General features: G+C 42.1%; 1 protein-coding gene across 4 annotated transcripts in view; it reads left to right on the top strand.

Moving 5' to 3' along the window:
* Positions 1-16,611, top strand: part of IGF2BP3 (insulin like growth factor 2 mRNA binding protein 3) — a 167,181-nt gene that overhangs the window by 117,581 nt on the left and 32,989 nt on the right. For all 4 annotated transcript variants that reach the window (XM_047752031.1, XM_047752032.1, XM_047752030.1 and 1 more), the window contains 4 exons: positions 6,073-6,354; positions 10,753-10,887; positions 12,717-12,839; positions 16,164-16,299. In XM_047752031.1, the coding sequence (XP_047607987.1) occupies positions 6,073-6,354; positions 10,753-10,887; positions 12,717-12,839; positions 16,164-16,299 (676 nt within the window). The remainder of the gene's footprint in view (positions 1-6,072; positions 6,355-10,752; positions 10,888-12,716; positions 12,840-16,163; positions 16,300-16,611) is intronic.

The following is a 16,611-nucleotide window of genomic DNA, read 5'->3' as shown; positions in this document are numbered from 1 at the left end:
AGAAATAACCCTTCAGAATTTGTAGGTATTTAGTTGTTTGCTTTTTTAAGAATTCTTATATCTGATGTGTATTTTTGTTGTTGTTGGGGAGTAGGAATATAGTTTATATTTTGAAGCTGTTATTTGCAGATCTTTTTATATTAGTTTGAAGATCTATATCAGATACAGAAGTGTTTGAAGCAACTTGGCTGGTGGCTAAGGAGAGAGTTTTTACCATTAAAACTTTGAAAATTATGTGCATTGAAGATGTATTCTGGAAAAAGAATCAATAGAGCGAGTAGTGAGACAAATTTGTTGCCTTTTTTGCCATTCAGAGATAATGACTGTGAAGTTGGCCAAGTTTGGTAGACTTGGGCCCAGGTGTTTCAGCTTTTAAAAGGTCAAAAATCATCTTGTAGAGCTGTTCAGGTTGTCTTTCTGTGAAATATATTTATACTATTAGTAATCTCTGTCTAGTATTTCATTTCTCCCACAGTCTGTGTAGCTAGTCCTCTACTGGGCATCGAGGTTGTTTGCACTTTTTTTGTTTTAGAACTAGTTTAGCAATGAAGTCCTTTGTTGGTAAATATCTGGGCTTTGTCCATAACTATTTCCTTAAGATGCATCCCTGCCTTCATACTATTTGGCTTTTGATAATTATTGCTGAATTGTATGTCTCAATCTCTTATTCTTGGTACAGTGAGAAAATGAAATGGTTATGACTTCAGTAACAGCTAAGCCTCATTTTGTTAGGATCTATGTGTTACCCAGCACTGAGGTGTACGAGTAAGAAAAAGGAGATTTTGGAGTTGGTGTTGTGGCTTAGCAGGTTAAGAACCTGACATAGTGTCCATGAGGATTCACGTTCCATCCCTGGCCTCGTTTAGTGGATTAAGGATCCAGCATTGCTGAGAGCTATGGCATAGGCTGGCAGCTGCAGCTCTGATTTGACCCCTAGCCTGGGAACTTCCATATGCTGCAAGTGCAGCCTGGAAAAAAAAAAAAAGAGATTTTTAGACATGGAATTTAGAATTGAAGGGGACCATAAATTTAATCTTTTAGTTTTGTAGGTGAGGAAGCTAATGCCAACCAACAAAAGTTGACTTTTCCATGGTTCCATGGTGACTTTTTGTTCAAATTGGTCAAGAATTCTGGTCTCTAATTCATCCTTGTTTGTACTGTTCAGATGGGTCTCATTTCTTCTTTCTCTTTCATCCTTAGAATAAACTACTTATTCTCTCTTGCAAGGCCCTTTCAGCTCTACACTGTGATCTACCCCAATAAACTCATCAATGCCAATAAGTGCTGCCAGCTAGCAAAACTACTCGCCATCTACTGAATGAATGTTAAAACAGCATCAGGGCAGAGTCCAGCAGTGATGGGAAACAGCATCCTGAGTAATACACATGTGGGATAAACATCCTTAATTTCTGTTGAATTGAGCACAAATGTTTTGAATAATAATGACAATGGTTGTTCATCACGCGTCTTGCGTATACAGTAGAGTTGGTGAAAATACTATAATGTTTTCTCCTGAACTCAGCAGACCACCAAATGAAGCTGTCTAGGAAACTCTGCATAAAAAGGCTACAGTGGTTGATTTAAAATTCAGAAACATAGCATCTTTAGTCATGGGAAAGTAATTGCATGCAGTTAAGTTTTATTCCTGCACCTTCATCGTGTCCAAGTTTGGGACCCTGTGGGTTGAGGAGTTGGGAACCCTGCTTCATTGGCAGTTAGCAGTGGGATCTATGCAGCCCGTGCTGCCTGCTCCCTGACAGGAGCACCCTGAGTTTGGAACCTCTGGGACCCAGACTGTGTGCTGGGTACAGGAGCACTGTGAAATCTGACCTTCCTGAGTGAGGGAATCTTTTCATTTCCCCTCAAAGAAATCTTTTTAAAGCAGCACAGTGAAGTTTGGAAGTTAGAACTTATGACAAGTTGAGAGAGTTGTTTCTTGGGACACACGTGGCTTTATTTAAGAGCCCCAGAATACATACAAGTGTCTAGTGACGTCCATGTGGTTCTCTGTTTATTCCCATGGAGAAGGATGTCTGTCTCTCTGCCTCTATCACTGAAGGAAGTTAATTACCTTTTTTGGTATTATTACTGAATTAATCCCACATTCAAACTTTACCAACTCTCTTCTGAAGTTGGCATTACTCATTTTTGCAGTGGGAAAGGAAGTTGTAGGGTATTGCCTTTTATGCTTGTAGTTATAGTTAATTTCCTCTTTGGCTTTGGCTTTCCTTACGTTTTTGAAAGAACTTTCATTGATACGTTTTCTTTTAGTCTTTGGAAAGGTTTGAAGTTGCTTTTTTTTCATTTTTTTAAGTTCTGTTGAAAGTTGATATACAAGGTTGTGATAATTTCTGCTTGTACAACATAGTATTTCAGTTATACATGTACACACATCCATTGTCTTCATTTCTTTTCCCACATAGGCAAGGGTTTTATCCCCAGACCAGCGAAGTAGGTTAAGGATTGGGCATTGCTGCAGCTGTGGTATAGGTCACAGCTGCATCTTGGATTCAGTCCATGGCTTGAGAACATGCATTTGCTAAGGGTGCAGCCAAAAAGAAAGAATAAAAGAGTCAAAATATTTTAGGGCCTTTAATCCACATTTTCCTTTAAGAAAAAAGAGGAGAGGGAAGAAGCAAGGAAAAATGTGTTAAGATTCTTGTATCGGGAGTTCCCATGGTGGCGCAGTGGTTAACGAATCCGACTAGGAACAATGAGGTTGCGGGTTCGGTCCCTGCCCTTGTTCAGTGGGTTAACGATCCGGCGTTGCCGAGAGCTGGGGTGTAGGTTGCAGACGCGGCTCGGATCCTGCGTTGCTGTGGCTCTGGCGTACGCCGGTGGCTACAGCTCCGATTCAACCCCTAGCCTGGGAACCTCCATATGCCGCGGGAGCGGCCCAAGAAATAGCAACAACAACAACAACAACAAAAAGACAAAAAAAAAAAGATTCTTGTATCAAGGCATTAGTAAAACAAGTCATGCCATGTGCCCACTCTCATCCAAAAAGCTAATGAATAGAATGTTCTTTAACATAGGAAATCATATGGGAAATGTTCCAAGATAGATTATATCTGGAAAAAAGCAAGTCACAAGAGTATGTATATCATGATCTTAGTTATGCTTTTAAAGAAGGTACTGAACACATACACACCTGTGTGAACATATGGAAAGTACTGGTCTGTTTGCAGAAGTTTTCAGAGTTAACAGTTACTGTGGGAAGGGTCTTCAAGGGTTGATGATGGTGACAGAAATTTTTTTTTCCTTTTTTTTTTTTTTTTTTTTTTTTAGGGCCGCACCTGCTGCATATGGAAGTTCCCAGGCTAGGGGTTGAATCTGAGCTATAGCTGCCAGCTGCCAGCCTATACCACAGCCACAGCAATGCAAGATCTGCACCACGTCTGCAATCTACACTACAGCTCACGGCAACATCGGATCCTTACTGAGCGAGGCCAGGGATTGAACCCACATCCTTATGGATCCTAGTCAGGTTTGTTAACTGCTAAGCCATGATGGGAACTCCCAGAAATTTCTTGATAATTACTTTTTTGCATGACTGGTATCTTTTATAATAAGAGTTCATACAAAGCACTGTAGGACAGTGGTGGAACACAGGATCAAAGTGAGAAAAGGTCAGAATTTTGGATCCTAAGAACATCAGTATGCCTTGTCTGATTACCTAGATCTGCCAGGCAATTTTATGCTTTTGGTACCACCCCCTTTCTTTTTTTTTTTGGTCTTTTTGCTATTTCTTGGGCCGCTCCTGCGGCATATGGAGGTTCCCAGGCTAGGGGTCTAATCGGAGCTGTGGCCGCCAGCCTACGCCAGAGCCACAGCAACGCAGGATCCGAGCCGCGTCTGCAACCTACACCCCAGCTCTCGGCAACGCCGGATCGTTAACCCACTGAGCAAGGGCAGGGACCGAACCCGCAACCTCATGGTTCCTAGTCGGATTCGTTAACCACTACACCACGACGGGAACTCCCCCACCCCCTTTCTTAATTAAAAAAAAATTTTTTTTTGCTACCCTGTGGCATATGGAGTTCCCAGATGGAGGATCAGATCCAACCCACAGTTGTGGCAACACTGGGTCCATTAACCCACTGTGCCAGGCTGGGGATCAAACCTGTGTCCTGCCGCTATAGAGATGCCACTGATGTTGTTGTGCCACAGCAGGAACTCCTTTTGGTACCTTTTTGGTGCTGGGACTATTTGGGGGGTTTTTTGGCCCCCTTTCCTTCTAAGTCAAAAATTGAAAGCTATCTAAATAAGGAAAGTGATTTTTGAACCAGAAATGACCATTCTGAGCAGTGAGAGAGACCATTTCATGCCTGTTTTTCTTGCCCTGCCTGGGTGGAACGTAGGGTCTGTTAGAACACCATCTGAGCAAAGAATTTGAGTAATCTTAGAGGAAGTGTGGGACCTTTTATTTTTAATTTTTTATGCACTGGGAGTGTGTATTATTAGGATTGTGTTTATGTGTGCTTTTGTAAACTTGGCCATATCTTCTCTGTCAACTTTTTATTGAGTGCTCCACTTTTAAAATATATAGGTGAACAAAAACACAATAATTGGGATGAATCTGAACAACATGATAAATGGAGATCCCATTGTGGCTCAGCAGGATAAGAACCCAGCTACTTCCCATGAGGGTGCAGGTTCGATCCCTGGCCTTGCTCAGTGGGTTAAGGATCCAGTGTTGCCGTGAGCCATGACGTAGGTCGCAGATGTGGTTCAGGTCTGGAGTTGCTGTGGCTGCGGTGTAGGTCGCAGCTACAGCTCTGATTTGACCCTTAGCCTGGGAACTTCCATATGCCTCAGGTGCAGCCCTAAAAAGAAAAAAACAAAACAAACAAACAAAAAAAACAGAAGGCACAAAAACCCAAACACATGATAAGTAAAAGATTCCAGATGTGAATGAGTACATGTCTACTCATGTGTATTTATATAGGAATTTAAATAGGCAGAATTAATCTATGGAGTTAGAAGCCTAGGGGAGGGGCACTTCCTGGAAGGAGGTACTGGTGGGGCTTCTGGGACACTGGCGTGTCCTAATTCTGCATCTGAATATGTGTGTTCACCTTGCGAAAATTTATTGATGTGTGTGCTTCAGATTGGATAGTTTTCCATAATAAGATTCAAAAGTGAAATCTCCTTTCAAAATATAGAGATGAATTGATGCATGGATGAATGGATGGATAGATAGATAAGGTAGAAAATAGCTCCATTTGCTTTTTTTGATTCACCACCACCTCTTCTCTCTGCCCCAAATCAAATCATAAAGTCCACAAGGTCAGGGACTGCTTATTTCTTTGGCTTCATAATAGGTATTGAGCAATTGGAGTGGTTGATTAATTTAATGCCTGAGTATTAAATCCTGCTGATTTCCAGTGAGTGGCCTAGGGATTTATGTCCTTTGATTCTTAAAATGTTTTAAATATTGGTATTTAAGAGGTTGAAGGGAGTTCTCATCATGGCTCAGCAGTAACAAACTCGACTAGGATCCATGAGGTTGAGGGTTCTATCCCTGGCCTCCCTCAGTGGGTTAAGGATCTGGTGTTGGTGTGAGCTGTGATGTAGACCGGCAGCTGTAGCTCAGATTCAACCCCTGGCCTGGGAACTTCCATGTGCTGAACGTGTGGCCCTTAAAAGGAAAAAAAAAAAAGGTTAAGTATGGGAGGTGTATATTTGTAACATCTTTTCCACTCTGATTTGGAAAGACAGGCCAGGACAAGGACTGCTCACGCTCTCTTGCTGTTGCGATACTCCTAAGCTGTTAGTAACCTCATGGTTAATAGTTTAGTCAAGTGTTTGACGTAGTGTTTTTTTTTGCTTTCTTGGTAGATGACAAATATGTTCCTTTTGGAAATTTGTTGGTCTTCCCTATGTGTACTTCAAAGGAAAAGGGGTGGTGGTGGTTCTGTGTGTTTTCTGGGTTTGCTACTTGTTCATTGGCTTTATCTGGAAGTTTTAGAGCAAATAATCGTGAGTGGAAGAGGTGGGTATTGCTTGGCTAAAAGGCTTGTTACATAGCTCGATTCTTCTTCCCCCCCTCTGCTCCTTGTCACCTTCCAGAGCTTTAGACAAACTGAATGGATACCAGCTGGAGAGCTTCACGTTGAAAGTGGCCTACATCCCTGACGAGATGGCCGCCCAGCACAACCCCTCGCAGCAGCCCCGGGGGCGCCGTGGGTTTGCGCAGAGGGGCTCATCGAGGCAGGGGTCTCCAGGATCAGGGGCCAAGCAGAAACCATGTGACTTGCCTCTACGCCTACTGGTTCCCACCCAATTTGTTGGAGCCATTATAGGAAAAGAAGGTGCCACCATTCGGAACATTACCAAACAGACCCAGTCTAAGTGAGTATTCCTGAGTGTGGTGGGCATTCGTATTTTCCCCTTGGGAGTCTTAGTAACGGAGTGTGTTCTTTTGGTGCTTCACATCCTTCTGAACATGGTTGTGATGATCCCTTCTTGTCTGGTGCTAGGGAATCCGGAAAAACTTTGTGATTTGATATCTTTAGTGTTCGTTTTATATAAACCTGAGGCTAAACCTTAATCTCAAAGGGGGCCTCAAATTTTCACACATGTGAAAACAAATGATACCTAATCCCCCCACCCCCTTTTTTTTAGGGCTGCACTCGCAGTATATGGAGGTTCCCAGGCTAGGGGTCCAATCAGAGCCGTAGCTGCCAGCCTATACCACAGCCATAGCAAAGGTGGTTCCGAGCCTCATCTGCCACCTACACCACAGCTTTCTGCAATGTTGAATCCTTAACCCACTGAGCGAGGCTAGGGATCGAACCCTTGTTCCCATAGATGCTAGTCAGGTTTGTTAACTGCTGAGCCAGGACAGGAACTCCCTAATCCAGTTCTGATGAGGGAGGCCTTGATGAGTAAAAGGGCAGCTTCTCTGTTGTTTTCTGCTCCCCCATCTCCACTCTGACCTCCACTGACACTTTTAGCACTTGGAGAAGTAATTTTCTGGGTCCAATATAGGGCTAGTTTTTCAGTCTTGATTTACTTCAGTGAAGAATCATTCAGCTTAACGGTTCATATTTATCCTGCATTTTAAGCCATGCAGTTAGAATGGCTTTTTCTTTAGGATGTTGTTTGATAGTTTTAATTGGCAGGGATTAGAAACTTCTCCATCAAACCGTGGAGCTAACTTTTTAGGAGTAGAAAGCAGGAACTATTTGTTTTTATTTGCCACTGTATCCTAACCTGATAGGTACGTAGATAGCTCTCATATTTGTCAAATGAGTGAAATAACTGTGAATTTAGTACCCCTAAATCTAAGGTACTTGGCTAATTTTGAACTTCCAGCACATTATATATTTGGTGTTTTGCTTTGGTAATCATCCTCTTAGGCTGTAGTGAGGATTTTGACCCCAAGAAGCCTAGTGTTCTGAACTCTGTCCTTGCCCCTAGTTCTGTAAACTGCTAGCAAACATATCTCTGGGATGGCTGGAGAACTGTGGGTGTACTAGGGAGAAGAGGCTGTGTGCATAAACCTCTCCTGTGTCATTCTACACAAAGGGGTAGGGAAATGGCCTTGGGCCAGCTGCAGAGATGACTGTGGATTATTTTGCTTTTTAAATTTAGTAAGAAAGATTATTCTGGGAGTTCCTGATGTGTGCATTGGGATTGATAGCATCTCTGGAGTGCTTGGACACAGGTTCAATCCCTGGCCTAGCATAGTGGGTTAAGGATCCAGTGTTGCCACAGTGGCAGCTTGGATCTGATCCCTGGCTAGGGAACTCCATATGCTGTGGGGTGGCCAAAAAAGAAACACACACACACACACACACACACACACACACACAACACACATGATTATTTTGTGTGTTCAAGGCCTTAAGTGTTGTCTTTTTCAGGAAGTATGAGTATGGTGCTGTGTATACCTTGCCTAGGTGTTTATTCCCATAGGCTATCCATGTTCATCATAGGCACCATGCCTGCATTGAAGTAGCTGGCTCATTTCTAATGCAGAAACAAAACAAATTGCATCTAGTGTTTGCATCCCCACTTTCCCTGTGGAGTGACGTCTGGTCCTGTCTTCCCCTGCTTTGATGCAGGAGATGCTGGATGCTCATTACTTTTGGGCAAAGTCAGTGGCCTTGACTTCATAATGTAGAGGGTAGAACACAACTGAACCATAGCCTAATATGTTTTCATCTGAAATTTGCCTGGTTTTAATACTAAATTTTAAAAGCTTCTTGCTGTTTGATCCCCCTTTACCTGCAGAAACTAATTACTACATGGTTTTCCTTCCTTGTCACGGGGCAGATTAGAGTTGTTCCTTTTAAAGCCACTCATTTCCTTGTCAGAGGAAAGAACTTCTGTGATTTAAATTGGACTGTTTGTTTTAATCAGGAAGATGGAGGATGCAGAGGGAAGGGAAGCAATTTTTGTTGTATCCGATGATTCACTTGCAGCTCTGCCAGCAGATTTAATTAACTCTTGCCATTGAAACTAGTCATTATCAGATCTTCTGTTTCTGGAATGGCCTTGGAAGGGCTACCCTAATCTGTAAAGCAACATTCCCTCCTCAGAGGGGTCAGAGTTTAGTAATCCTTAACACAGTGAGCAGGTGGAAATAAACCAGAAGGAAAGAGATCCACATGTTGCCTGCTAGAGGAGAAGCAATACTTCCAGTGATGAGGGGTTTTCCAATGGCTGGAAAGATGGTTCCTGAGATCAGCACTGTAATCTAAGATAGTTTTTAATGGGTTATTTCTAGATATCCCTTACATAACTCATTTTTGCATGGACCTTATTTTTAGTTACAGGTTTTCATTCTGGGATACATCTTCAGTTTTCAGTCAGACGTGTAAGAAGATGAATCCAAGCCTTCCAATGGTTGATTGGCATGAAGTGATCATTCATTCTCATGACTACAAGTTCCATTGCTCTTTAGAGTTAGAGTGGTCAGAGGAACTCACAAATACTTAATTTTTCCTAAATACTTTGGAGAATTGATTTTCTTTCTTGTACTCTCAATTTTTTATTTTTGGCTGCACCTGTGGCATGCAGAAGTTTCTGGGCCAGGGATCAGATCCTCGCCATAGCAATGGTAACACTGAATCCTTCACTGCTAAGGCACCCAGGGAACTCCTTTCTTGTACTTGTTAAACAGAAGACTTACTTCACATTTATTTCAGAAGGTCCAAGTATGCACATTTAAAAAAAATTACCCTCATCCAATGCCCAAGGACTTGTTTCTTGTGTTTGCTAATGTGAGTCTTTATTTTTTGCTTTTTAGGGACACACCTGTAGCATATGGAGGTTCCCAGGCTAGGGGTCTAATCAGAGCTACAGCTGCCGGCCTATGCCACAGCCACAGCAGTGTCAGATCCAAGCGTGTCTGCGACCCACACCACAGCTTATGGCAGTGCCGGAACCTTAACCCACTGAGCAAGACCAGGGATCGAACCCATAACCTCATGGTTCCTAGTCAGATTCATTTCCACTGTGCCATAGCGGGAACTCCTGTCTGTCGTTAAACAAGAAAACATACCGTGGCATATATTGCATTGTTTTCACATTAAGATCAAGAGCCTCTTACTATGTTGGCACTGTAATTTGACCACATGTTTTAATATAGTTGTATAATGTGGATATAATGCTATTTAACCATTTCTTCCTGATGGGTATTTTAAAGATAATTCCAGTTTTCTTTCTATTATAAATAGTGGTACAGTGAACATTACTGTACCGTGGTGGTCTTCTCTAACAGTTAGCATTTGGCAATGTCTGGAGACATTTTTCATTGTCACAACTGGATAAAGCAGGTGCTACTGGCATGTAGTGGGTAGAGGCCAGGGATGTTGCTAAACATCCTACAATGCACAGGACGGCTCCACCCCAACAAAGACCTAGACTGGCCCAAAACGGTGATACTGGCAAGGGTGAGAAATAGCACTCTTGCGCCATGTATGAGACTACACCTGTAGGAGATGTTAGAAGTAGAATTCTTGGGTCAAAAAAATAATAAACAGTTTATCTTTGATGGGTCCTGACAGTTTGGTCTGTATTCTCTCCCACACCAAAAGTGGGAGCGTGCCCAGATACACCCCCATCTTCTTACCGGCACTTAATTTTGTCCTTTAAAGTATTTGCAGGTCTGGAAGAAAATGACACTTTGTTTTAATGACCAGTGAGGTTGAACATCATTTTGAGTTTATTGGCCATTTGCTTTTCTTTGAAGTAGAATTGCCATCTCTTTGGGTTCCATTCCTGATTGCTGTTTGTTGTGGATCCTCCTCACTCGAGGAGGCAGAGTGTGAAAAGAGCCCTTCAAGAGAAAACAGATGAGTGAGGTCCCCACATGCAGTGGATGGTGGACATAGTGTGTAACAATCAGGAGTCCACCTGGCTTGTGGGATTCCAGCTCAGTTCTCTCAGCATGTGTTCAAGGTCCTCTTGGGTTTGGAGTAGAAGAAAATCTTTTGTTTGAACACAGGCTCTCAGATGTGAGATATTGACTCAGTGGTACCAAAAAGGAAAATGAAGCATATGCAGCTTGGGCAGAATGAAAAGATATCCCTGCTTGAGCAAAGAGAGGGGGGGAGTATTCCTGGAATTAAAACTCGTCTCATCGATGGTGACAGCTTATCAAGAGTTTAATGCTCTTGAGGGAAGTGAGTCATCGACTCTGCCCTGAAGTCCTATGCCTTCAAAGTTGGTAATGACGGACTCTATTGTGAATGCAGGCTTACAGCTTTTGTTTTTCTCTCCCCTTGTGCCTGCTGTAAGAATTGATGTCCATCGTAAGGAGAATGCAGGTGCTGCTGAGAAGTCGATAACTATTCTGTCCACCCCCGAGGGCACCTCTGCGGCTTGTAAATCAATTTTGGAGATTATGCATAAAGAAGCTCAAGATATAAAATTGTGAGTAAAGAGAATTAACCAGTGAAGAGGCTGAGATTTATGCTGTCTTACTTGGTAATTGCCAACAAAGGGTAATACTGTCGTGAAGAACAGCAGTGGGTTGACACTGTTGCTTTGGTTATAAAGCATAAGTCTTTTAAATATTTTCTGTTCATTCATGTTTGGATATGTTGTGAGTGGTATTAATGGGAAAAGTCTAGCTGTGAAAAAGAAGGTGATGGGGGTCATTGGAAGCCCACCCAAGATCCCAGAGATATCCCTGGGAGTTTCGCAATGCAGGGATTCCAGATCCTCACTCCTTTACTTGGCGCTCATTGGAGCTCTGGGCATGTTGGCCCAGCCCTATCCTACAGCTGCGGTGGGTATTGAGGTGGGGAAATCCCTAATCTTATGCTAATAGGTAAACTTCAGGTTTATTGGGGTAATCAGATTGAAACTCTAAATATCTTTGCCCAGAAACCTTGAGCAGAGATTGGGTTCTATGCTGCTTATAGCACACAGCACAGTACTGTGCTAAAAGCAGAGCCCAGAGTAATGACCAGCCCTTGATCTGTAGGGACCTCCGAAATATATTACACATATTTTAGTTAAAGGTGTCACATGTTGCTATTTTGTAAGATTAAAATTCTTTTTCAGTATAGAGAAAAGAACAAAAAAAGCCCACCATCCAAATAACCCCAATGACATTTTTTATTTTTTATTATTTTTTATTTTTATTTTTTTGTCTTTTGAGGGCCACACACACGGCATATGAAGGTTCCCAGGCAAAGGGTCGAATCGGAACTGCCGACCTACACTAGAGCCACAGCAACGTGGGATCCGAGCTGCGTTTGTGACAGCTCACAGCAACACTGAATCCTTAACCCGCTGATCAAGGCCAGAGATTGAACCCGCAACCTCGTGGTTCCCAGTCAGATTCATTTCCACCGAGTCATGACGGGAACTCTGGCCAGTGACTTTTTTAAAACAATAATATGGAGTTCCCGTCATGGCGCAGTGGTTAATGAATCCGACTAGGAACCATGAGGTTGCGGGTTCGATCCCTGCCCTTGCTCAGTGGGTTAACGATCCGGCGTTGCCGTGAGCTGTGGTGTAGGTTGCAGACGCGGCTTGGATCCCGAGTTGCTGTGGCTCTGGCATAGGCTGGCAGCTACAGCTCTGATTAGACCCCTAGCCTGGGAACCTCCATATGCCGAGGGAGCGGCCCAAGAAATAGCAAAAAGACAAAATAATAATAATAATAATATGTATATGACTTACAAACTCAGAAAGGTACAAAATGATAAGGTACAAAATGAAAACCCCTCTTCCTGCTGTTACACTTGTCTCCCAAAGTGTAACTGCTGTTGAGTTCCTTCTGTTTTCTTTTATAAATTCCGCATATTATCTCCAGGTATGTGTTCTTAAATTGTTCTAAAATCATACTCTTTTGCATTTTTACATTGTGTCCTGGTATTGGGCGGTTTCAGAATATGGTTTCAGTAAGATGTTTTCAAAGACTTAACAGAATCCATCATTGAAAGATATTCCCTGAGATGAATAAAATAAAACTTTAAAAAATAATAAAAAAAAATAAAAATAAAATAAAAAAAATAATTCTATCCAAATACTTGTCAATGTTTGTTTGTTTTTTGTTTATTTTTTAAACCACTTCTGCTCATGCATTGCTAGAATGTAGGCTTATGGTCAGCTAGATTTAAACTCTACCTAGAATAAAGCTTCTTATATGGTAGGCAGGGGGTAAATGTTTAATGAATGAATATTATCTTGTTACCCAAGAGTAACAAGGTTTACTTACCCTGATTTAATGACTTTTTTTTTCTTTACAGCACAGAAGAGATTCCCTTGAAGATTTTAGCCCATAATAACTTTGTAGGACGTCTTATTGGTAAGGAAGGAAGAAACCTTAAAAAAATTGAGCAAGACACAGATACTAAAATCACAATATCTCCGTAAGTGCTGGACTTGCTTGCCTTCTCTTCCTGCCTTTTCTTTATTTTCCTTTCCTTCCTTTCCTTCCTTCTTTCTTTCCTTCCTTCCTTCCTTCCTTCTTTCTTTCCTTCCTTCCTTTCTTTTCTTTTTTCTTTCTTTCTTCCTTTCTTTCTCTCTTTCTCTGTTTCCTTCCTTCCCTTTCTCTTTTTCTTTCTCTCTCTTAACCCACTGAGCAAGGCCAGGGACCGAACCCTCAACCTCATGGTTCCTAGTCAGATTCGTTAACCACTGCGCCATGACGGGAACTCCTTCTTTCTCTTTTTCTTTCTTTCCTTCCCTTCCTTCCCTTCCTTTCTTCTCTTCCTTCCTATTCCTTCTTTCCTTTCTTTCTCCTTTTCTCTCCCCTCCCCTTCTTGTCTTGCTTTTTAGGGCCGCATATGTGGCATATAGAAGTTCCCAGGCTAGGGGTCAAATCAGAGCTGCAACTGCCAGCATATGCCCCAGCTACAGCAACATAGGTTTTGAGCTGCGTCTGTGACCTACACCACAGCTCGAGGCAACGCTGGATCCTTAACCCGCTAAGCGAGGCCAGGGATAGAAGCTGCATCCTCATGGATACTAATCAGGGTTGTAACCGCTGAGCCACAACGGAAACTTCTGCTTTCTTTTGAATTAGAAAAATTGCAAACATTCTTTCTAAGCTATAGATTATATATTAAGCATTTTATAGCTCTTTGAGCCGGCCTGTACCCCCATACAAGTAGGCTTCATTTTGCAAACCAGTCTACAGGCTGCTATCTGGTTCTAACTCATATTGAAAGCATTAACTCTTCGCACTAAAGAGGCAGGAAGACTAAATTCTTATCATTCATATTGCCAAGCTGATGTCTTGGTGAAGTTTTCTGATATAGACTCCCAAAGTTGGAATACATTACCCAGTGTGTTATCTATTATGCTGTAACAGATCATTCCAACACTTGACAGCTGAAGACAAGAGTAAACATTTATGGCTCACAGAGTTTCTGTGGGTCAGGAATTCAGAAGCAGCTTGACTGGTTGGTTTTGTTTTCAGGGTCTCTTGATGTTGCTGACAAGTTGGTGCTGGCTGGTGGAGTGAGGCCTCAGTTCCTCACCTCATGGCTCTTTCCACAGAGCTCTTGGGATGTCTTCAAGACATGGCAGGCATTCCCGTCATGGCGCAGTGGTTAACGAATCCAACTAGGAACGATGAGGTTTCGGGTTCGATCTTTGGCCTTGCTTAGTGGGTTAAGGATCTTTCATTGCCATGAGCTGTGGTGTAGGTTGTAGTCACGGCTTGGATCCCATGTTGCTGTGGTGTAGACCAGAGGCTACAGCTCCAATTAGACTGCTAGCCCTGGGAACCTCTGTATGCTTCGGGAGTGGCCCAAGAAATGGCAAAAAAAAAAAGACATGACAGCCCTCTTCGCTCAGAAAGGATGATCTACAAAAAGCAGGACAGAAGTGGCCATGTCTTTCATAAACATAACCTCAGAAGTTGCACTCTTTACCATTTTCCTATTATTGACGCAAGTCGGCTCTATTCATCATGGGAGGGGACCCCCTGTCCCTGGGGAGTGGGTGATTTTGGAGGCTGGCCACCACACCTGTGGTGCATGAATGCTCTGAAATTATATGGAAAGGCTTTTCTTTTCTGAAGGTGACTTTTCTTTGTTTCCTTTAGAATACCCCCAAAAACTGAGGTGGGGAGTTTCTTGGTGATCCTGGTGTCATTGCTGTGGCTTGAGTTCAGTGTCTGACCCTAGAAATTCTGCATGCTACAGGCACAGCCAAAAAACAAAATTAAATTAAAAAAACAAAAACGAGTTGAGGTGGAAAGAGATTGATGGACTAGTGGAGAATGGTAGAGGAAGACTGGGGCGATGTGTTCTTGTAGCAAGGAGTAAGGGGCCAGTAAGGAAGTAGGAACGTCTTGCTTGGTTGGAAAGAAAGGAAAAACCACAAGTGGTAAAAATAACAAGTGATTCTACCCTGTCTTGAACTTTATGCTCAGAAAGGGGAGGTTTTTAAGAGGAAAAAAAAAATCTTAAAAACTGTTTTTGGAAGCAGCGAAAACTAATACAAAGTGCTTGGCAAGGGAGAGGTGGGTTGAGCCTGGCAATGAGAAATACACTTCTTGAGATAGTCAAAGACAAACAGTCTTCGCTGTGTAGATTTTTTTTTTTTAACAAATTTAGGAAGAAATTAAGGAATAATAGGCCATTGAGCTGGCTCAAGTTTAGCTTCAGACTTTTTGCCAGTAGTGAGAATGAGAATTCTAATTCGAGGAATATGAGGAAAGCTGTCCCAGGCTTGTATACCCTTTCAGTCTGTGTACTGAATCTTGTCTCCTCTTGCTTTCCCTTTGAGGCTGTTAACTGACTCAGGTTTAGGTGGTCCGAGATGTCATGTCAGTGGATTTTAAAGCTTCAACAACATCAAAGTCAAGCAGGGAGCTTCTGAATATTGCTGTCACATTCTAACTTTTTAGTTGTCTAAATATTCATCAAGGGACCATTTAAAAATTTTGGTCAAGGAGTTCCATTGTGGCTCAGTGGGTTAAGAACTCAACTAGTATCCATGAGGATGCAGGTTTGATCTCTGGCCTCATTCACTGGGTTTCAGATCTGGCGTTGCTGTGGCTCCAGTTCAGCCCTAGCTTGAACTTCCATATGCCACAGGTACAGCCCTAAAAAGAAAAAAAAAATTAGTCAAAATGGATCGATTTATATTATTCCCTCCAGCCTATTTCGATCTAAATTCTAAAATTACTGATGGAAAGCAAGTTTAGACATGTAAATTCTGGTTTGCCTTTTTGGAATATTTCTGATTATTTATGCCTTTGGAATATTATATGCTGCTTCTTTGCTTGGTGACCCAGAAAAATGCAATTGCACGAGAATGGCAATTACGCCTCAAATTGGTCAGGGCAGATTGGGTACATACTTATTAAAGGTTATGTTCAGCTGGTTCTTGGTTTCAATGAAACTGTAGATCCCTCTAATCATTTTCTGTACATTTTACCATTAAATGGTAAAAACAGTTCAGTTGAAGTGGTCAAGAAGTATACTCTGGTTAAAACATGGACCTATTTGAACTGTGTGCACCCACTGATTTTTATTGGGGGGGGGCAGTATTTTCTTCTCTCCTGCAGCTTTACAATTCTTGGGTTCATGTCTTTTGGGGCTTATGCATTTTTCATCATGTCTAACCACCCCCTTTTACATATTGCCAGCCTCCACAGTTGGGTTTTAATTGCCACCTTGCTGAACTATTATTAACGGTCTTCCTCCTGTAATTTCTTTCCCCTCTGTTTCAATCCGCAGATTGCAGGAACTGACACTGTACAATCCAGAGCGCACCATTACAGTCAAAGGCAATGTGGAAACATGTGCCAAAGCGGAGGAAGAGATCATGAAGAAAATCAGGGAGTCTTATGAAAATGATATTGCTTCTATGAATGTTAGTTTTAATATAAAGGAAATGTCTTTATTTCGATGAACAGTTAAAAGATATTTTCAGTTGCATTAACACTGGTTTCTTTCATGGTGTCATCATTAGAGCTGGTTTCTAATTGTTTTTTAGCATCAGAGCGAGTGCCCTAGGATAGTTGGGAAGACACAGATTTTGCCATTAGGCTAGGCTATCTCTGCGATTTTAGCCAACTTGGAGCCTTAGCTTTCTTACCTGTGAGGTAGACTAATACCTACCTAAAAAAGGTTAATATCTCCCATGCAGTGTGAATTTGAGGGAGGTTAGTATTGGAGGAATGTG

This window comes from Phacochoerus africanus, chromosome 11 (genome assembly GCF_016906955.1).
Source record: "Phacochoerus africanus isolate WHEZ1 chromosome 11, ROS_Pafr_v1, whole genome shotgun sequence".
Lineage (NCBI taxonomy): Eukaryota > Metazoa > Chordata > Mammalia > Artiodactyla > Suidae > Phacochoerus > Phacochoerus africanus.
Note: the sequence above shows the minus strand (reverse complement) of the source record. Positions and strands in the feature narration are given on the sequence as shown.